At 42.2% G+C, this 23,396-nt stretch overlaps 1 protein-coding gene across 5 annotated transcripts in view; it reads right to left on the reverse strand.

The window, feature by feature from the left end:
• Positions 1 to 23,396, reverse strand: part of LOC121277322 (neurolysin, mitochondrial-like) — a 37,109-nt gene that overhangs the window by 7,958 nt on the left and 5,755 nt on the right. For all 5 annotated transcript variants that reach the window (XM_041186648.1, XM_041186646.1, XM_041186650.1 and 2 more), the window contains exons 3-10: positions 21,178 to 21,326; positions 18,643 to 18,750; positions 18,291 to 18,393; positions 14,134 to 14,294; positions 12,058 to 12,193; positions 9,531 to 9,897; positions 5,251 to 5,452; positions 4,230 to 4,416 (exon numbers count right to left, since the gene is read on the reverse strand). In XM_041186648.1, the coding sequence (XP_041042582.1) occupies positions 4,230 to 4,416; positions 5,251 to 5,452; positions 9,531 to 9,897; positions 12,058 to 12,193; positions 14,134 to 14,294; positions 18,291 to 18,393; positions 18,643 to 18,750; positions 21,178 to 21,326 (1,413 nt within the window). The remainder of the gene's footprint in view (positions 1 to 4,229; positions 4,417 to 5,250; positions 5,453 to 9,530; positions 9,898 to 12,057; positions 12,194 to 14,133; positions 14,295 to 18,290; positions 18,394 to 18,642; positions 18,751 to 21,177; positions 21,327 to 23,396) is intronic.

Genomic DNA, 23,396 nt, shown 5'->3' on the forward strand with positions numbered 1-23,396 from the left:
TATCAGGTATTTGAACCTACCTCTTGCTTGGTACTTGGAGTTTAGAATGGAGTTTTTTTTGTCGGAAATATATTGGCGATAATGCCTCAAAACAGGTACCTACTTGGCTTCCTATCCTCAATTTCTGCAAACCACAAATTTCAACAGCTTAGCTGCAAGTGGTAGGTTGCATGAAGCATGCAGAGGGGAGCTAAGAGACAGGAGGCTTCATATCATGTATCAAGAAATTTATATTTATTTATTTGGTTCTTCCTTTGCATTTAAAATGTAACCAGCACTTGTATAGGTGTCAGTTTCAATTATCTATTAGGAAACTGCTGTGCAGTCCATCAAATTGCCATATGATCCACATTTTGTTTATTTGTCCTTTCACTTCATAAGTGAACAAGTAAATTACTCATGGATTACTAATTTTTTTTGTGCCAACTTTTTTCCCTGTTCCACACTGATGGCTAGACACTCCTGCTGGTTTATAATTTCCTGGCATCAGTTTCCCTCTGCCACCTGCTTGCAGGAGCCAGAAAACCTGTATGGAAAGGCTGTTCAATGGGAAGGGTGGGTGGGTGTGGGTGAGGGGTATATACAATGCCAAATCTTACCCATCCATCACTTAACATTCACATACATAAACTTGTGAGCAGCAGGGCTTCACTGAATGGTGATTAGGAGCAGGAATCCTTGCTTGATCTTTTGTGTTGTTTTCAGGGAAAAACAACCTCCTTTGTGGGTTTTGTTCAACTGTGCTATGGATAGAGCCAATATTATTTTGTCTAACACCAAGAGTATTATACGATCTTAGTTTAATTAGTAGCACTCTTGTTTTTGAGTCTGAAGGTGTGGGTTCAAGCCCCATTATCAAGGCTTGAGTGCATAATCAAGGCTGACGCTCCAGGGCAGTACTGAGGAGGTGCTACATTTATGGAAGTGTCATCTTTTGGACGAAATATTAAATCAAGATAGATGTTTAAGATGCCACCTGTATTCAAAGAGGATAAAGGAGTATCATGGCCCATACTTTTCCTCAGCCAGCACCATCAAAAACAGATCAATTAGTCATTCACTGCTGGAGAATGGTTGACACATTTGCAAATCTGCACTTTAAAAAGTGAGTTAATTTGACACTACATTAATGAATTACATTATAACAGTATTAACAGCCAAATTAACCAAAACAAAATATTGTTATCCTGTAGAGAGTGCAAATGCAAATGCTATTTCCCACCTGTTTCTATATTCTTTCCTTGGTAGTTGTCTTCCCTCCTCTCCTGGAGAGGATGACTCCTTACCATAGGCAATGGATACACCCTTTGCTCAGGCACCTATTAATCTGCTCAAGCATCCAGTATTCAATTACTATCCTTTTCTGATCTCACACTCATTCGCGTTTTTTTAATATTCGTCCATAGGATGTGGGCGCCGCTAGCAGGGCCAGCATTTATTGTCCATCCCTAGTTGCCCTTGAAAAGGTCGTGTTGAGCTGCCTTCTTGAACCGCTGCAGTCCCTGTGGCGCAGGTACACCCAGAGTGCTGTAAGGGAGGGAGTTCCAGGATTTTGACCCAGTGACAGTGAAGGAAAGGCGATATATTTCCAAGTCAGGATGGTGTGTGGCTTGGAGGGGTACTTGCGGGTGGCGGTGTTCCCATGTACCTGCTGCCTTTGTCCTTCTAGATGGTAGCGGTTGTGCATTTGGAAGGTACTGTCTGAGGGGTCTTGGTGAGTTCCTGCAGTGCATCTTGTAGATGGTTCACACTGCTGTCACTGTACGTCGGTGGTGGAAGGAGTGAATGCTGGTGGATGGGGTACCAGTGAAGCGGGTTGTTTTGTCCTGGATGGTGTCAAGCTTCTTGTTGTTGGAGCTGCACTCATTCAGGCAAGCAGGCAGTATTCCATCATGCTCCTTACATGTGCTTTGTAGATGGTTGTCAGGGTTTGGGGGGTCAGGAGATGAGTTACTCCACCGCAGGATTCCTAGCCTCTGACCTGCTCTTGTAGCCACAGAATTTTTATGGCTAGTCCAGTTCAGTTTCTGGTCAATAGTAACCCACCAGGATGTTGATAGTGGGGGATTCAACATTGGCAATGTCAAGGGGCAATGGTTAGAATCTCTCTTGTTGGGGATGGTCATTGTCTGGCACTTGTGTGGTGCAAATATTACTTGCCACTTGCCAGCCCAAGACTGGATATTGTCCAGGTCTTGCTGCATTTGGACATGGACTGCTTCAGTATCTGTGGAGTTGACAATGGTGCTGAACATTGTGCAATCATCAACGAACATCCCCATTTCTGACCTTATGATGGAAGGAAAGTCATTGATGAAGCTTCTGAAGATAGTTGGGCCTAGGACACTACCCTGAGGAACTGCTGCAGTGATGACTGCAGCTAGAACTGAGATGAGTGACCTCCAACAACCACAATCATCTTCTTTTGTGCTAGGTATGACTCCAACCAGTGGAGCATTTTCCCCCTGATTCCCACCGAGTCCAGTTTTGCTAGGGTTCCTTGATTGTCTTGACATTAAGAGCTTCACTTCACTTCACTTCTACAGTTCAGCTCTTTTGTCCACGTTTGAACCAAGGCTGTAATGAGGAGCTGAATGATCCTGGCAGAACCCAAAATGAGTGTCTGCGAGCAGGTTATTGTTAAGCAAGATAGATAGCACTGTTGACGACCCCTTCCATCGCTTTACTGATGCTTGAGAGTAGACTGATCGGGTGGCAACTGGCTGGGTTGGATTTGTCCTGTTTTCTGTGTACAGGACATACCTGGGCAATTTTCCACATAGACGGGTAGGTGCCAGTGTTGTAGCTGTACTGGAACAGTTTGGCTAGGGGCGCAGCAAGTTCTGGAGCACAAGTCTTTAGGACTATTGCCAGAATAATATCAGGACCCATAGCCTTTGCAGTATCCAATGTCTTCAGCAGTTTCTTAATATCATGTGGAGTGAATCAAGTTGGCTGTTTCCATGTGGTGTTAGTACTTGGACCACAGTAGGCTTTTTTGTGTCCTCAAACTAGGAGGGATATTGCCATTGTGCTATCCTGCACACATCAGCTAACTCAGCACAAACAAGGAACCAAACTTGGGACCTTCCTTCTCTGTATAGCTCTCTCTAAACTAACTCATGGGGCCACTGACGAAGCACTGAAAACATACCTGTTTGATGGACACACCAAGTTTGGAGGGTGACAAAGTGTTGTTTTCCTATAACTTCTCCAAACAGTGAGGGGATTATTTATTTAATTATTTTACTCCCCACCCCACCACCCCACCCATCCCACCAGAATTGTTTGTTTACTGTTTCCATGAAGTTGGTGCCATGATGTTATTGAATGGCGGCGCAGGCTCGAGGAGCTGAATGGTCTATTCCTGTTCCTATTTCTTATGTTCTTATGCCTCGCCCACAAATAACTCATCTTCCTATGCAAATCTAAATAGCGAGTGGAGGGCATCAAAACTGAGTCTGATCTTGTCCTCACTCAAAATGCACAAATATGTACTTTCCTATCATTGGAAACAATTCTGGCTCATTTTATCATCCCTATCTGAGAGCCAATGAAACTAAATTTAGGAATATAACTGCTTTGGCTGAGATTTTCTAACCCTCCACTGGCTGATTATTCGACCTGGGATCTGGTGCTCTGTATGGCTTTGAACCAAAACATCAGGTGGAATTACCCATTAAGACATGTGCTTAATACAAAAATTTATCCCAGTAGTGAACAGAATTTGTACTAAGAACCTGAAGGCTGATCTAGTTTAGTAAAGGGTTCACCAGCTAGAGAAGATCTATTTCTTTAAAGTATAACATTCCAAATAGAAACACGCCTAAATGACCTTAGCCTATGGCAATACTGTGGCTATGGCACTGAGCTAGTAACTCAAAAGATACGACTTCAAATCATGAAAAATATTTGAGAAAGCTGTTGGAATGTTGCCTAAAAACAAACTGCTTCACTAATGTTTTTCAGTCTGGCCTACACAATGTGGTTTATTTTTAATTCACTCTCAAGTGGTCTGGCATGCTCCTTAGCATCAGAAACAATCACTACAAGCAAGGCCGGTAACAGTTCAAGAAGGCAGGCCATTTCCTTGGATCAACTAGTGATGGACGATGAATGCAGCATTTCCATATTCTGAGAAAATGTGCTTTTACATCTTACCAATCAAGTATTATTGCTGCTTGGAAAAGCATTCCAATGCTATTGGGAGTTAAGAGTTCACTTCTTACCAGCATTAGCTTGTCTCGATTGAATAAGTTGCTCAAGTAAATCATCTGGAATAGGACACCCATCTTTATAATGGTGCGACATTCTCTTGAGCGGTTCCTTCTCCCAAACCCAGTTCTCTAACATCTGGGAAGGGGCCTCCACAAAATCTGTCTCCACATTAGTTCCACTGAACATGGCAAAATCAGCCTGCAAAATAAATTGAATTATCAATGTGTTAAATTACGTTGGCTACTTAAATAGTTTATAGAAAAACACTGCATTGTAGAATTACATTTAAAGTGAGAATAGCCTTAAAACAAATAAAGAAAGCAAGCAAACTTTGGAACAATGAAACCAAGTATTGAACAGATATCTCGGCAAATAGTCCAGAGATTGGACTGCTGATATTCACAATGTGACTTTTCATTTTTGATAATATATAATGGTATTGTTTTACAGGCTCTGCTAATCCATTTAGGAGTTGTTCAGTTTCTTACTTCACACAATGCTCCCATTTTGGGGGACATGATCCCTACTAGAGCCTATGACCTTTTCAGTCAGTATCACACAAGTCTGGTAGTCCTCACTTGATCAGGCAAAGATAGGTGAGGCCATATAGTTCAAATGTGAACAGCAATTGTCTCAGTTCTTCCGTTAGGCAGAGAAGCAAAGCATCTCTGGTATCACTCATATTGGAGATACCATCCCACAGGATTAGAAGTTGAATAGACAGATTGCTAGGTGCTAAAGTAACCAAAACTAACTGCGCTGAATAACCAGCTACCACTGCTCTTCAGAAACAATTGGAGGTTGAGGACAGATGGAGAAGAACTGGCATTTATGCACTCCATTTGCAAATTCATGCAACATCCCAAAATCCTTTACAAATGATGGAATTTTTTTTTCCAACTGCAGTCACTGTTAACATGACAGCAATTTTGCACAGACAACAAATGACTAAATTACCAGATCATCAGTGGTAATGTTTTACTGGCGGGTGGTGGGCCAAATCCTAGATTGAAAAAACTGTAAAGTGGGTACCTGGGCACAGATCTGGTGCATTACATGACCAAATTCATGGAAGTAAGTCTCAACTTCCTCATGCCGGAGAAGGGAGGGAGCATCAGATGTTGGTTTGGTGAAATTTGCTATCATAGCTGATATTGCCACCTGTCTGGTTCCATTGGGCAGTAGGCATCCAGGCTGGAGATCAAAACAAGCTGCATGCCCATACTTCCCATCTCTGTAACAAAAAAATTAACAGAGCAACTGACTTTATCATTTTAATCTTATAATCACAACAAAATCGAACAAATACACAGCATAAGATCACTACTATGTGATATTACAGTATAATAAATATTATTACAATTGACAGAATAACTTGTCTTTATATATAGGGCCTTTAATATACATAAAAGTCCAAAGGCACTTCACAGACGTGTAATTAAGTTTTCATTGTATATAACAAGCATATGCAATAAGTTGGAAAACACAGGACATAAGTAACCTCATCTTAAAGTCATTGCAGCAAAACTCTTCACATCCCTAATTTTTTTTTCACATTTGCACTAAATTTATTGAATACTGCAGCCACTAAGTGGGATAGTACACTTTCATGAATCACATAATCATTTTCCTAATTACAACTTTTTGATTGTAATAAGCAGCATTATTTCCAATTGTGGTGCTTTACATCTGACAAGTAAGTCAGATGCGAATAAAGCTGCTTTATGCTTTTTACATAAAATACACAGAATCTCATCATGTCTGCACTGTTGATGTTAATAATGTGAATTGTAAGGGACTGGAGTGACGTGAGTAAGTCTTCCAATGTGCTACGTCAAAAAAATCATGAAGAGAATCTGAGCACGTGTTCTGTCTTAAGCTATTCTTTCAGGAAGGGATGCAAGGTGCTCCCCATACAGAAGGAGCTACAAATTCTCATGTTGATTCCCACTGGCCACTTAGCGTGGTATTGGAGCAAGCTGATGGCCTTTCAGCCAAGATTGGTGTGTGGCACCAAAGAAAGAACAAACTACGAAGAGGGACTTCACAAAAACGGCACAAAAGTAATTATATATACAAAAAGGGATCCGAAGTAACAGCAAATGCAACAGCTTCATTGTTCATTTACAAGTTTCTGGTAATATTCATAAATTGCTTCAGTCTTGCATCGATTCAATTTGAGTCTTAAAATGCCTTCCGAACAAATATTTTCTATTTGACTGATTTGACAGTCAATATTTTTAAAATTTATTCGTGCAACATGAATTTTGCTGGGATTGCCGGCATTTATTCCCCACCTTTACTTACCCTTGAGAAGCTGATGAGTTCCCTCTTGAACCGCTGCAGTCCATGTGGTGAAGGTACCCTCACAATGCTGTCAGCGGGTTCCAGGATTTTGACCCAGCGAAGATGAAGGAATTCCAACACATTTCCGAGTTAGGATAGTGTGAGACTTGGAGGAAAACCTGCACGTGGTGGTGTTCCCATGGACCTGTTGCTCTGTCCTTCTAGATGGTAGTGGTCATGGGTTTGGAAGGTGCTGTCCTAGGAGCCTTAGTGGTTCTGCAGTGCATCTTGTAGATGGTACACACTGCTGCCACTGTTTGATGGTGATGGAGGGAGTGAACGTTTGTGGAAGGGGTGCCAATCAAGCAGGCTGCTTTGTCCTGGATGGTATCAAGCTTCTTGAAAGTTGTTGGTGCTGCAATCATCCAGGCAAGCGGAGAGTATTCCATCTGACTTGTGCTTTGTAGATGGTAGATAGGATTTGGGGAGTCAGGAGGTGAGTTACTTGCTGCAAGACTCCTGGCCTCTGACCTGCTCTTGTAGCTACTGTATTTATATGGCTAGTCCAGTTCAGGTTCTGGTCAATGGTAACCCCCAGGATGTTGATAGTAGGAGATTGGAATATCAAGCAGTGATGGTTTGATTCTCTCTTTTTGGAGATGGTCATTGCTTGGCACTTGTGTGGCATGAAGGTGGGAAAGAGAGCCTTCATCAGCAGCTCGCTTTTAACTTCGGGCGCCCCTTCACTCCCACCCCTCTAAGATCCAGTAACCGCAGGACCTCCTTCCTCCCCCCCACCAGCCTCTTCCCTGAAACCCCAATTCCTCACTGTCCGCCCCCACAGGCTCCCCCTATCCTCCCTGCCCTGAGACCCCCAAAACCTATCTCTTCCTGGAATCCTAGGACTTAGGCTCTGGGGACTGCATGCATTCCCAGTCCTGTCCACTGCAGCTTCTGGTGCTGCTGGGACTACAGAGCTGCCTGCCAATCAGATTGGCCTGCAGCTCTCTAAGACGGGACTTCCTCCAGAGCGAGGGGCAGGAGCCCCACCTGCAGCCAATTAATACTCATTGGAGCGTGAAATCGCTGCGGGGCAGACAATGTCAGTGGAGGTGTGTTTCCTACCAACTTTCCAGATGGCGGGAAGGGAAACCCCACAATCCTAAAAATCCTGGCCCAGGTCTTGCTGTATATGGGCATGGGCTGCTTCATTATCTGAGAAGGTGAGAACAGAACAAAACAATGTGCAACATCAATGAACACTCCCACTTCTGATACCATGATGGAGGAAAGGTCATTGATGAAGCAGCTGAAGATGGTTAGGCCTTGTATACTGCCCTGAGGAACTCCTGCAGGGATGCCCGGGACTGAGATGATTGACCTCCACAAACATTTCTTTGTGCTAGATACGGTTCCTGCCAATGGAAAAGTTTTCTTCCTGATTCCAGTTGACTTTAATTTTACTGGGGCTCCATTATGCCACAAATGCTCACTCTCATCTCACTTCTGAAATTCAGCTCTTTGGCCCATGTTTAGACCAAGGCTACGTTAAGGTCTGGAGTTGAGTGGCCCGTGCAGTGAGCATCATTGAGCAGGTTATTGGTGAGTAAGTGCCACTTGATAGCGCTGCCAATTGTACCTTCCGTTGCTTTGCTGATGATTGAGTTTAGACTGATGAGTGGTAACTGGTCATGTTGAATTTCTCCTGCTTTCTGCGGACAGGAAATACCCTGGCAATTTTCCATTTTATTGTGTATTTGCTAGGTTGTAGTTATACTGAAACAACTTAGCTACTGCACAAGCCTTCTCCACTGCAGGGATACTGTTGGCATCTATAGCCTTTGCAGTATTCTGTGTGCTTGTCCATTTCTTGATATCACCTGGAGTAAGCTGAATTGGATGAAGACTGGATTTTGTTACGATAGTGACCTCAGGAGGAGATCGAGAAGGATTATCCACTCCACAACTCTGACTGATGATGGTTGCAAAGGCTTCAGCCTTGTCCCTTGCACTCATGTGCTATGCTCCGTCATCATTGAGAATGGGGAAATTCATGAAGCCTGCTCCTGTTGTTGTTGATTGTTGTCCACCAACATTCACAACTGCACGTAACCAGACTGCAAGACTCAGGTTTGATCCATTGGTCACTTGGCTCTGTCCATAATATGCTGTTTCCACTGCTTACTATGCATGTATTCCTGTCTTGTAGCTTCACCAGGTTGGAACTTAATTTTCAGGTATGCCGGCTGCTGCTCCTGGCCTGCTTGCCTGCACTCCTCATTGAACCAGTTTTGCTCCCCTGCCTTGATGGTAATGGTTGACTGAGGGATATGCTGGGCAATGAGGTTACAGATTGTGCTGGAATAGAATTCGGCTTCTGCTGAAGGTCCAAGTGGCTCATGAATGCCTAGTTTTGAGGTGTTAGATATGTTTCGAACCTATCCCTTTCAGCACAATGGTAGTGCCACAAAACACAATATCCTCAGCGTTAAGGTGGGTCTTTGTCTCTACAATGACTGCAACAATCACTGCTGCCAATACTGTCATGGATAGATGCATTGGTGACAGGTAAAGGTCAAGATCATATAGGATTTTCTCTCATGTTGGTTCCTTCACCATCTGCAGTAGACCCAGCCTGGCAGATATGTCCTTCAGGAATTGGCCTGCTCAGGCAGTAGTGCTGCTAAGTCACACTTGGTGATGGACATTAAAGGTCCCAGAGTACATGCTATGCCCTTGCTACTCTCAGTGCTTCTTCCAAGTAGTGTTCAACATGAAAGAGTACTGATTCATCAATGGAGGGTCAGTGTAGGTACTAATCAGGAAGCTTCCTTGCCCATGTTTGATCTTCATGATTTTTGGAGTCAATGTTGAGGACTCCTGCGGCCATTTGCTCCTGACTGTTTACCATTGTGCTGGGCCTGTCCTGCAGTGGGGCAGGACATGCCCCAGGGATGGTGATGTTGTTGGCTGAAATTGCTAAGATTTCGACAAGATAATACACTTAAAGATGTTAACTGACATACCTTGGATAGAGATCGAGATAAAACTGTCCCAGAACATCACACGTAGCAGCATCCTGGACAGTGTACACAGTTACACTCTCATGCCAGGTGTGAGCGTTCTCTGATTTGTGGAAAGTCAGTCCCAACAATTCCTGGTAGATGTTCATTAGTGCTGCAGTTACTACTTCGATAGGGAAGAACTCCTTCAGATAATTCTGGTCAATGTAATATTTGATTTTCTCAGTCTGTGTCATATAATAAAGCATATCCCATGCATTTATTTTCTTGTCAAACTTGAATCCACGCTTTTCACATTCTTTCTTCTTTAAATCTAAAATGAATCGCCTTTCCTCCTCACCTAAAGGTTTCAATTTCTGATATAATTCGTCTGTAGAGCAAAAGTAAGGGAATGAATTACAAGTTTGATTTCGGATTGTAAATTATACTGCACTCCAACCACTTTGCTTATCGTACCAAGGATAAATATCATGGACTGACATTCTTGGCGCAGAGCATTGTGCAGTAGGAGCGTTCATCAGAGATTCAGGTGTGAAGATCAGCTTGCTAGATTCGTAGTTCATAATATTTCCTCTCTACTAAAATGAACGGACGGAAATTATGTAGACTGCAAATCAGATATGTGGTCTGCTGTGTCTGAATTCCCACTATGTGCTTCTGTTGGGCAGATACACTTCCAGCAAGATGAATGCAGCACAATACACTGGCTGAAACAGGAATGTACAGAATTCAAAAAGCCAAATCCCTCTCAGTATCTTGGAAATACACATCTCACAATATCTTTCATACATTTTTTTCCAGGTTCTTATCCAACCATCTCTGGTACTTTCTGATCCAATCAGCCTTCCTTACACTTACTGCCTACTGCATAGTGAAATCTAAACATTCTTTTCACATTCCCTTCATTATATTTGAGGTTGTACCTGTGTCGAATTTATAACTATGCTCAACATATTCACAGTCCACCCAATGCCTCAAATTTAAAATTTGAATCCATGTTTAAATCTGTTCATAGCCTCATCCCTCTGATCTTTTTCTCTGACCTATCGTAAACCCATTTACTATTCTCTACCACTGTCGGCTGTACCTTCAGATCCCTAAGTCCCGTTAATGAGTTTGTTCCCTACCCTCTTTACCCTTCCAGCCTCCTCGTCCATATTTATAAGACCTTCTTTAAAATCCACTTTTTGACCAAACTTTTGGTCACCTTTCTGAATAGGTCCTTCTTTGGTGTGGTAGCCACTTTCTGGACTATGCCTCTGAGAATTGCCTTACAATGTTCTTCTACATTAAATGTATTTTGCAAGTGTAAAGTTATTGTTGTTAATCTTGTCTATCCTCATTAGGAATTTGAACCCTCAGGGCTGAATTTTACCGTCGGTGAGCAGGGGGGGCGGGGCCCACTCGCCGACGCACAAAACGAAGTGGGATTCACCCCAATATCATCCCGCCCCATTTAAATTTTCAGGAAGGCGGGCCCACAAAAAAATCAGCTGCGGGCCCACCGACCAGTCAATGGCCAATTGAGGCCATTGACAGGATCATTAAAACAACTAAAGGCCCAGCCCGTCCAACCTTAAGGCTGGCGGGCAGGCCAGGAGTCCCGGCAGCAAACAGAAAAAACATGAAACCTCATCCACCGGCGGGATGAGGTTTCATGTGGGCTTTAAAAAGTTTAATAAAGTTTTAGCGTAGATTATGAGCATGTCCCATCTCATGTGATATTGTCACATGAGGGGGACATGTTAAGGATTCTTTTTTCCATCTTTAATGTATTTAGAACTGTCAGCGATCTCCCTGAGGCAGCATTTAGCCTTAGGGAGATGTACGCTCTTTCGTGCGCATGGGCGAAAGAGCACACTCTCGCTTTTGGGGATTCCCCCCCGCCCACACACCCGCCGGACGTCGCGCTGGGTGGGCCTTAATTGGCTCGCCCATGTAAAATGGCGACGGGGCCCGCTTCCCCGGCGGGGATCGGCTCCCCACCCGCCGGAGATTGGGTTGGGCCTGCCCGCCTGGAAGGCAGAAAATTCTGCCCTCAGTAAAATAACTCCTGAGACTTCTCTTCTCCAACTTCTGCTGCCTCTCTTTGTGACTTGCGTGCCAAACCCATCAATTTAGTTGCCCCTTAGTACACCCTCTCCAATACCTGGATGTCTCTCTGATAATATGGCGACCAGAAACAATAGACAGTAATCTAAATTATACTGGACTCTGGCACTCTGGACAAACTAAGAAGTTCTCCTCCAGATCTGTACTCTACTCATTTGGCTTTACAGACATGATCTTATTTGCTCACTCTTCTTACTTTTGCACACTGTGTTACCTATCTGATATGAACTTTAAATCTAAAGCAAACACTTGTCACATCAATATACACAATGATAGGAAAGTGAAGTTGGCAAACATATTATCAGCGAGTTAGTGGGCAGCCTGTGATAATTTAAATTCCATTTGTTTGCTGATGAATACCTCTTAGAAACAATCTTAAATCTCAGTACTCCGTGAAATTTTAATGAAAGGAACACACCTAAGAATTTGACAACATTTTGCACTTTTTTGACCACGTTCATCTCAAGTGCGAAGTCAGCATGTGAACGAAAGCCCAGTAATTCCGCTGCCTTTGCTCGAAGTGGAATCAGCTTTTCAAGAATTCTTGTGTTTTCCTGCCAATAAAATATCATGAGAATTAATCTATTGATTTAACTTCATAGGGTTTCCAGAAGCACATTTGAGTTTTTTTTCTCAAGTGTTAAGATATTCAGTGGTAAAAAAGAAGTTTGCCATCGAAAGAATTTCTTTCAAATTTCCTTCTGAATCCCTATGGATCCATTGCAGAGTGATCCTTTGAAAATCAACTTGTTTTTATACAGCACCTTTTAATATAGTAAAACATCCCAAGGAGCTTCACAGCAGTATTAAGCAAAATTTGACACTGAGCCACATAAGGGCCCGAACTTTTAGTTGGCGGGCAGGCGAAAAGGCCAAGTGTTTTTAGGAAACCTCATCCAAGGGCGGGATGAGGTTTCCAACAGCAATTAAAAATAAAACAAAAATGTTAACTTTTCATTAATAACATGTCCTTGGTCATGTGACAGAGTCACATGAGGGGGCATGTTTTGTAATATTTTAAAATTCTTTATTTTTTATTTTAATAAATCTTCAGCTGCCTCAGGGAGCTTTTCTTCCTGTGTGCACCCTCGCACATGTGCGAAGTTCCCCACTCACCGCCCCCCCCCCCAACCCCGCCCCCACCACCACCACCACCACAGGAAGCACTGAACGCTGCAGCGCGCGTTTCACACACTGGGTGGGCCTTGATTGGCCCACCAGCATGAAATTGCAGTCGCAGCCTGATCACGGGTGGCAGTCGGCTTCCCGACCACTCCCACCCACCCCGGCTGACGAGGGCAAAATTTCGGCCAAGGAGATATTAGGACAGGAGACCTAAGGCTTGGTCAAAGAGTTAGGCTTTAAGTAGCATCTTAAAGGAGGAGAGGAAGGTGGAAATGTTTAGGGAGCATGGAATTCCAGAGCTCAGGACCAAGGCAGCTGAAGGCACGGCTGCTAATGGTGGAATGATTAAAAAGGGGAATGGACAAGAAGTCAGAATTGGAAGAGTGTAAATGTCATGGAGGCTTGAAGGGCTTGTGGAGATTATAGAGATAAGAATTTGTGGTTTGAAGCAAAAGAAGGGGAGAGAGAGAGAAGTGAAATCCAGCCTAATATATAGCATTGTGGTCTCCATTGAGGTTGAGAATAGATGCAATTACAGCAGGAACTAAAGTATACGAGTCTGCCATCCTGTTTCAAAATGGAGGGAAAGCATTTCATCCCATAGACCAACATAGGCTGAGATCTGTCCCAGTGATTAATAGCGATAAATAGTCTTTTATTTTAATTTTGTTCTTTTTATTTTATTCTGTTTATTTTTTAGATGCAATTATAGCAGGAGCTAAAGTGTACAAGTCTGCCATCCTGTTTCAAGATGGAGGGAAAGTACACAGCAGTGCATTCCATCCCGTAGTCTAACATAGGCTGAGACTTGTCCCAGTAATTTATAGTAATAAATAGTCTTTTATTTTAAGAATCAGAAGCTTCTCCTACAGCCTATTAGGCTAACTAAAATTACTGCACGTTAAATTGATCTTTATGACCAGCTGCCACACTGGTAACAGCCATAAATAGATTAAGGCTAAGTATGAAATCTGTCAGATAAAATTCCATGAACTGAAAAACTTGTGACATTCACATGTTATACAGACAGGGCACTTAAAAAAATCATGTTAATTATAAGCAGCTTCACTGTTTAATACAGATCTGCAATTTTTTTGTAGATTCCACTCTCAATTTTCACAGTAAAAATCTAAAATCTCACCAGATTCTAAAATCAATGAACTTTTGATCAATTTAAATTGAAGCATTTTACCAGCAAAATCGTCCTTTTCATGAATCAGTTCAGCGATTGCAACATAGAACAACAACAATTAACATTTATATAGCATCTTTAACATACTAAAACATCCCAAGGTGCTTAGACTCTGAAATAGATTTATAGAAATTAATATCTATTCAATCTGTTTGTAACACTGTAACTTTGTCATACCTCTTTACATCTAGAATTAAAAGCTGCTTCCATTTTTCTTCTGGTTTCAGGCAAATAACACTCTTTAACGATGGGCATGTAGTCAGGGTACTTCAAGGTCACCTTGTATTTATTATCACTAGCCTTTTCCAAATCATCAAGAAAGTCATCTGGGAGGCCCCCTATGAGAAGCAGCCAAACTAATTTTACAGTTGTACATAGCAAAGCGGATTATCAGAACAAATTTAGATCTGAACATAAATGAATAAAAAACATCATCGTTATCATGCGTGCTCTGCCCGAAGGCAAGTCCTTGGCTCGTTGTCTGCTGATACTTCATCCTGAGCTATTTTCTTGGCACTTTTGCCAGTGGTGTTTTACCATTAAACTCTCAGGAACAGGGGGAGGAGGCAGGTCCCAAGATTTAATTTTATTCATTCATGGGATTTGGGCTTCGCTGGCTGGCCGAGCATTTATTGCCCATCCCTAGTTGCCCTTGAGAAGGTGGTGGTGAGCTGCCTTCTTGAACCGCTGCAGTCCATGTGGTGTAGGTACACCCACAGTGCTGTTAAGAAGGGAGTTCCAGGATTTTGACCCAACAATAGTGAATGGAGGGGTGAGTTATTTCCAAGTCAGGATGGTGAGTGACTTAGAGGGGAATTTCCAGGTGGTGGTGTTCCCATCTATCTGCTGTCCTTGTCCTTCTAAGTGTTAGTGGTCGTGGGTTTGGAAGGTGCTGTCTAAGGAGTCTTGGTGAATTCCTGCAGTGTATCCTATAGATGGTACACACTGCTGCCACTGATGCACTGATCAGTGGTGGAGGGAGTGAGTATTTGTGGATGTGGTGCCAATCAAGCAGGCTGCTTTGTCCTGGACGGTGTCCAGCTTCTTCAGAGCTGTAGGAGTTGTACTCATCTAGGCAAGTGGGGAGTATTCCATCACATTCCTGACTTGTGCCTTGTAGATGATGGACAGGCTTTGGGGAGTCAGGAGGCAAGTTACTCGTTGCATGATTCTTAGCCTCTGACTTGCTCTTGTAGCCACAGTATTTATATGGCTAGTCCAATTCAGTTTCTGGCCAATGGTAATCCCAGGATGTTGATAGTGGGGGATTCAGTTATGGTAATGCCATTGAACATCAAGGGGCGATGGTTGGATTCTCTCTTGTTGGAGATGGTCATTGCCTGACACTTGTGTGGCGTGAATGTTACTTGCCACTTGTCAGCCCAAGCCTGGATATTGTCCAGATCTTGCTGCATTTGGACATGGACTGCTTCAGTACCTGAGGAGTAATGAATGAACATTGTGCAATCATCAGCAAGCATCCCCACTTCTGACCTTATGATGGAAGGAAAGTCACTGATGAAGCAGTTGAAGATAGTTGGGCCTAGGACACTACTCTGAGGAACTCCTGCAGTGATTTCCTGGAACTGAGATGACTGACCTCCAACAACCACAATCATCTTCCTTTGTGCTAGGTGTGACTCCAACCAGTGAAGAGTTCTCCCCCTGATTCCCATTGACTCCAGTTTTGCCAGGGCTTCTTGATGCCACACTCGGTCAAATGCTGCCTTGTAGTCAAGGGCAGTCACTCTCACCTCACCTCGGGAGTTCAGCTCTTTTGTCCATGTTTGAACCAAAGCTGTAACGAGGTCAGGAGCTGGGTGATCCTGACGGAACCTAAACTGGGCATCAGTGAGCAAGCTATTGCTAAACAAGTGCTGCTTGATAGCACTGTTGATAACGTCTTCCCTTACTGATGATGGAGTAGACTGACGGTAATTGGCTGGGTTGGAATTGCCCTGCTTTTTGTGTACAGGACATTATCTGGGCAATTTTACACATAGCCGGGTAGATGCCAGTGTTATAGCTAGGGGCACGGCAAGTTCTGGAGCACAAATACTATTCAGTACTATTGCCGGAATGTTATCAGCCTTTTCAGTATCCAGTGCCTTCAGCCATTTCTTGATATCACATGGAGTGAATTAAATTGGCTGAAGACTGGCATCTGTGATGCTGGGGACCTCTGGAGGAGGCTGAGATGGATCATCCACTCAGCACTTCTGGCTGAAGATTGTTGCAAATGCCATATCTTTTGTACTGCTGTGCTGGGCTCCTCCATCATTAAGGATGGGGATATTTGTGGAGCCTCCTCCTCCAGTGAGTTGTTTAATTGTCCACCACCATTCATGGCGGGATGAGGCAGGACTGCAGAGCTTAGATATGATCTGTTGATTGTGGGATCGCTTAGCTCTGTCTAGCACACAAGTAGTCCTGTTTTATAGATGGTAATGGAATATGCCAGGCCATGAGGTTACGAGTATGATTCTGCTGCTACTGATGGAGGCCCAGTCTTGAGTTGCTAAATAGCACTGTTTAGCATGGTGGTAGTGCTACCAACACAATGGAGGGTATCCTCAATGTGAATACAGGAATTCGTCTCCACAATGACTGTGCAGAGTCACGGACAGAAGCATCTGCGGCAGGCAAGTTGGTGAGGATCCAAAACAAAAACAGAATTACCTGGAAAAACTCAGCAGGTCTGGCAGCATCGGCGGAGAAGAAAAGAGTTGACGTTTCGAGTCCTCATGACCCTTCGACAGAACTTGAGTTTGAGTCCAAGAAAGAGTTGAAATATAAGCTGGTTTAAGGTGTGTGTGTGGGGGGCGGAGAGATAGATTAGAGAGAGAGAGGTGGGGGTGTGGTTGTAGGGACAAACAAGCAGTGATAGAAGCAGATCATCAAAAGATGTCAATGACAATAGTACAATAGAACACATAGGTGTTTCTTCTCCGCCGATGCTGCCAGACCTGCTGAGTTTTTCCAGGTAATTCTGTTTTTGTTTTGGATTTCCAGCATCCGCAGTTTTTTTGTTTTTATTTAAGTTGGTGAGGATGATTATTGTTGGTTCCCTCACAGCCTCCCGCAGATTCAGTCTAGCAGCTATGCCATTTAGGACTTGGCCAATAGTGCTACCAAGGACAACAGATTTCCTAGTGAACCACATAGGTTTCACGGTCATCACTGGACTTTTAATTCCAGATTTTTATTGAATTCAAATTCCACCATTTGCTGTGGCAGGATTCAAACCCGGGTCCCCAGAGTATTACCCTAGGTTTCTGGATTACTACAATACCACTACACCATCGCCTCTCCTTGAGCCTACCTCAGCTGGAATGGGAATCGAACCCATTCTAAACCACACGCTAGCCATCTAGCCAACTGAGTTAACTGGCTTCAAATGAATAAAAAAAACAATTAAACCAAACTTACCCTCTAATAATGGGCTTTTGTGGTATTTGGTCATGGGTGATGTAGTTAACTGCATCTTTAGTCATATTAATAACTTCTTTGAAATTTACATCTTTATCCCCAAATCAATGTCCATTAATATATGTAGATGGTTACAGAAAGCTAGAAACTTCATAGCAGCAGAGGAAACATTTCATTTGACTTGTTTTTTTTTCCCTCATCACCTCCCTGCTGGGTTTCTGTTCCACAGGAGCCAGTCACCAGGTTATACCTCTCTGAAACAACAACTCTTTAGGTGTAAGCCTTATTGCAGGCTAGTCAACCATGGGAAGAAAGTTAATCAGAGCTGAGCTTGATTCTGTCCACATGCGCAAACTTTCTATTGGGGTTACTAAATAGCAATCAGGAGTGAAGACTTCCTCCTCTTCAACATAATATCACTTAAACTGTTTTTGGAACTGATCCATCCTTTTAAAACCTTCAATATATCAGCAAAATTAAATTTCAGTACAGTATATTGCTACATCTTGTGTAATAAAGTAACATTAGACAAATATGTTTTATTTACTTATCGATTCAATTTGCTTTCTTTCTTTGTCTACTTGGTTTGCCCATTTATCTCCCTGCATTTCTTTAATTTCCTCCAAAAATGGTTAGGCTGAGTTATTTCAACAGTTCACCTCCAAAAACTACAACAGAAAATTTAGTGCAGCAAAATAAGACTTACTTCACTTCCTTACATATTTACTAAGTACAAATCCTAAATAGAAACGTTAAATCAAATGACCTGGAAAGCAATCTTGCCATAAGCATCCAGTTACTGTGTACCAGACAGATTTGTTACTCCAAGCAGAGTAAGATTTCTCACCAAAATAAATATACATGCAAACAAGTTACCCATGCATGTCAGGAATCATGGTTCATACCCAGTTCATCCCTGGTGAACAAAAGGACAGTAGTGTCCTCATTGAGATTCTTGTCGAAGTCAATACAGAGCTCGCTGATTTGCTTCTTGATGGTTTTGAGTTCCTGAGTAATACAAGAAGGATAAAATGTCAGCCAATGTTATCCAACATGGAGTAATATAGATGTTTTTGCAATTGTTACATTTGTATCACAGATCTACTGAACTCAGTAGTTGTTCATCTGTATAAAGCTAGGGCACATGATCCCAGATGGCTCCAGTGACCCAATGTTACATTGCCATTAGAATGTTAACATAATTGTAACTCATTTCTTTGCATGTAATACGGAAGAGAATCACACTACTGAACCTACTAATTGGGTTTCTTTTGGAAGGTGTAATCCATTTCTTCTTCCCACTTTCAGCAGTCTTTCTATGTATCGCTTAGCCTCTGGCTTCAGGGCCTCAGGATCACACTTTTCCTGTAGTTTTGCATAAAGCAGGAATTAATTTCAGATTTTGAAAACTGGGATGGGTGAGGGTTGGGAGTTCAAATAAAAATGATGCAAGAAATGCAGTTATATCAAATACAGCAACACAGTGGAAGTAACTTGCACTTGCTAACAAGGCAGTAAGCCCTTTGAACTTCAAAATTGTCCAGCGATGGGAAATTCTGCTTGTACTTTTAAAAATGGAAGCAGCGAGCTCTGTTTTGTCCAACTAGAGAAGTGGTGCAAGCAGAAGGTATAACTCTGCATTGTGTACTCACATTACACCATATAATGAAGATAAAAAGTCTTGCATTTATACAGCGGATTTCACAATCTCGAAATATCCCAGTGCTTTACAGCCAACGGAGCGCTTTAAAGTGTAGTCATTGTTGTGACATAGGAAATGTGGCAGTCAAGGTCTACCAGGCAGCAACGTGATAATAACCAGATCAGTTGTTTCAGTGATGTTCACTGTGGGATAAATATTGGTTAGGATACCAGGGACTTTTTCTCTTCTTCAAATACTGTCATGAATATTTAACATTCTCCTGAGGGGGCTTCAGTTTAATGTCTTATCCATAATAAAGCACTTCTGACTGTGCAGCACCCTCACACTATTGTCAGGTTTCTGGATTGGTACTTGAACTTCTAATTCAAAAATGAGAGTGCCATCAACTGAGTTACAGCTGACACCTAGGGCCAGATTTTTGTGGAGTTAGGAAGATGCGCAGGCCTGTAAAAATGGCAGGCGGTGCCCAGATGTGGAAATCCCGCCCCCATTTCCAACAGGTCTAATTTTTGTCGGCAGGGCCAAGAGATGAGGCGTGATTCAGACAGGAGGGAAATCCAAACTCTGCAGGGCCAATTGAACCCAGTGCCAAGTTCAAACTGACTTCATTTTGGCTATCCCAAGGACCTTAACCTGCAGGGCAGGAGTCATGAATTGATGGAATAGATAGAAACGCTCTTGAAGGGTGGATAAGATTTGTTTAAGTGTCATAATTTGAAGTTTTTAAATACCCTGCTCTTTAAACTTGGCAGAAAACAGGCTTAGGCTGTCAGTGAGAGTTAACAAAAATACCTACAGCTGGACTACTTTGATTGACAAGTCATCTGGTGTAGGCTAGAAAAAAACATTACTTTATGTTCATGCAGTTTCAATAAAAATTCTTTATTGACATTTCCCAAGGGCTTATTAGGTCATTATCGATGTTTGGCTGAGTTTTGAAAGCTACAGTAATCTCAGCAGGGGGTTCTGAGTTTACAGCTTGATTGGAGTTTAAAGAGGCTATTAAAGAATTAGCTATCTTTGATGTCTATTCAGAAGAAGTTTGTCATTATAAGTGAAGACTTGAGGAGATCTAAAAGCTTTGAATGGATTTCATGAATGGGAGTTTATTCACTATCAAGTTTGTGAGTGACAACTGTATTTGATTGTTAAAAGTATATATTTTTTCATCTCCACATGGCTCCTAAGGTCTGCCCACGATGGATGATGGGTGAGTGGTTATGGAGGTGGCAAGGGATATAAGTGGTCATGGGCTATATGAGCAGGGCATGGGTTGGCATGGAGGGACCGTGGGGGTGACATGGGGGTGCTGAGGGGATGTAAGGGGTGAGGACTAGAGAGCCTAACAGCTTTTAAAACAACTGCAATGAAGTCATAGAGGACTGAGGCAGGCTGTCTAACCAGTCTGCCTTCACTCACCTGCCGCCTTGGCAGCCTATAACCTGGTTCTGGGGTCAGCAGGCCTGAATCTACCATGCTCCTGCCTCCTCGCAGTGAAAATTGAGTCTGATGTGGCTCTACTGAGTTGAGAAATTTCCCCGACTCGAGCTACCCATAGCGCGGTCAATGCTGTACACAGAATAGGCCATTTTCTTAAGTTGATTGTGTTTCTGATAAAACACCTTCCTTCATTTTAGCAGTTGCTATTCCGAAATGTGCTAACGCAATAACCTCATTGTGCATCAGGGTCAAAAAATATAGTAATGCTTAGTAATTGGACTCACTCTCACTTGATAAAACAACATAGCTTACTAAGATTAAAAGTTGAATGAATGTACCCTTTATGTTCATCCATTTGCCCCACTGAGGTAATTAACCCTTTCTTTGCTCCTGACACTTTAGATATTTAAGCCACCAATCCCGCTGATGAGTCACAGTCTGTCCATAAAGACTGGTCGTTGATTGCATAACTGAGTAAGCCGCAGGTTTCTACCTGACCATTTTATATCCATGCTTCTAGGCAGTAACATGATGCAAGTGTTCCCACTGAGCAAGTGAATTTTTTTTACTTCAAGTAAGAAAATGATCACTTTCCCTCAGTTACTAAGAGATAATAATAAGGTTGCACCATTCAACTGAAATCTGGGGACAGCTGTTGCTGTGCTTAAAATATTGATCAAAGCTTTCACCTGTAGAGCCACAATGCGTTGAAACACATCGTCTCTCATAGACATGTCCACATCAAACTCTGAAAGCTTCTTGTCTGCCTCAGTGCTGGCAGCACGCACATCTTTGTGCTCAGAAACATGTTTTAGAAACGTCAGATTGCTATGATCCACTGAAAGAGAAAGGAAAGACGGATTATGGTGTTTTTGTTATATTGAAATGGATACTAGTAGTGTAGTTTAGGAAGAAAGTTAGTGAAAAAAATATTTCTACAACCTGACTTTGAGTAGTGGGTGATCAAGAAGAGTTAAGTTTATTTAGTTCTTTATTACCTCACAGCTCTTCACATAAAACTTGAAATGTAATGATTGCTGCTAGCTAGGAAAACAAGGATCACTTTACCAAATTTAAAATTAGTTATGTCCAGTTTAATAGATTAAATGAAAATTGAGACCTTGCCCTAAGTTAATTCATCAACAGCAAGTTAATTAAGGCTCAGCTTAAGTAACATTAAACCGAGTGCGTGATAAGAACAATAAGTACAAGAAGGTATTAGCAAGAGTTTCTGAGTTTTATCATGTAATTCTGAAAGGTGAATCGGATAATCTTCCATTGCATCTCTAGCAAAAGCACTTTAATATGCAGTAATATTTTGCATTGCTGGAATAAGCTTTTATTCTCCAAAATAAACTTTGTTTTACCTAATGGTTGCCATCCCAACTAGCTACAGGAGGTAATATGATTGGAATGACATTATAGGACATGCAATTTATTACTTTACCACTATAAGGTTTACACCAAGGCCCAGAATTTCCTGGAGGCGAGCAAATTTATTGGTGGATTTATGTCATAGGGTCCATTGTATGGCGCAGAAGAAAGTGGAAATTAAGTTGTCTTCAGGAAACTAGGACAACTGCATGATTAAGTAGGCACCTTCTAAGAAACAGCCTTTGACATTGATAACACAGGGACGGTTTGTGTACAAGCACTTTATATTTCACCACATAAATCATATTGTTATTAAGATGTCTTAGCACCTATTTATGAGAATGAATTAATCCATATAGAAAGCTTAATTCAATCATTACAGATATGACGTTGAGACGATGTTGGTTGGATTGATTACTTAACCATCTTATCTGATTATATCCTAAGTGATAGGAAGTGTAACTTTTGGCAAGAAACGTCAGGTTAGGTTTCAGACAAATTCTGCCCTTGAAGAACTGTGTAAAGGGGTAATCAATGCCGGCAACGGGGATCTCTTATGCTATAGGACAGCCACCAGAATGACATTCCTCCAAATAAGAAACTTTAGTCATCTGAACCAATGGGCTGAAAGTGAAATTGATAAATAAAACCCTGCTCGTGCCCTTGATGGGCAAGCAGGCTTTAATATTTAAAGAGATAGAAGTTTATCCCTGAGAATCTGGAGATAGATGAAAAGAATTTGTTAAGCTGAAGTAGAGATCCTGAAGGAAAACGTAAAAAGGTACCCACTTCGCCGTAGCTTCCACTTGCTCCATCCAAAGCACCAAGATGTGGTGTGGCCCTGTGTACTAATTCTCACCCTGGTCGCTCCTGTGATAGCATCTCCTCCTCTGAGCACCTCACCTTGTTTCAGCTCTCTCACCTGTCCTTCAAAATCCCTATTCTCTTTTGCCCAGCAAGCCCCATGCTTGGAAAGAGAAAAGTATCCAATTTTCAGCATAGACATTGATATAGAGATTGCCCACTTCACTTGTTTTTCAAATATTCTGAAATGGGTTGTGTAAAGTACTCACGACACGGTCTATTGCATTTCCAACCACCTTGTCCCTTGCCCTAGTTCATAGTACGGGGGTGACAGGGTTAGAATTGCCCATTTATGGACATTTGTGTATCAATGATATAAAATTCAAGGGAAAATGTCTTGTGACATGCCTTCTGTGAACCTTGCACTGTGCAGGGGGCAGCTGCTAGACCCAGACAAAGTGCATTCTCTTGATGGCAGTGGTACATTGGCGGAATGGTTTTAAAATATACAAATTGCCCAACCATATGATACCATTTCTGATGTTTAATGACATTATGGTTATGTTACTGGACTAGTAATCCAAAGGCTTGAACCATAATTGCATCTAGGAATTTAAATTCAATTAATTAAATAAAAACTGGAATACAAATCTAGTATCAGTAATATTGACCACAGAGCTACTGGGCTGTTGGAAAAGCCCACTGGGTTCACTAATGTACATGGTGAAGG

The sequence above is a fragment of the Carcharodon carcharias genome, chromosome 4 (genome assembly GCF_017639515.1).
Source record: "Carcharodon carcharias isolate sCarCar2 chromosome 4, sCarCar2.pri, whole genome shotgun sequence".
Taxonomy (NCBI): Eukaryota; Metazoa; Chordata; class Chondrichthyes; order Lamniformes; family Lamnidae; genus Carcharodon; species Carcharodon carcharias.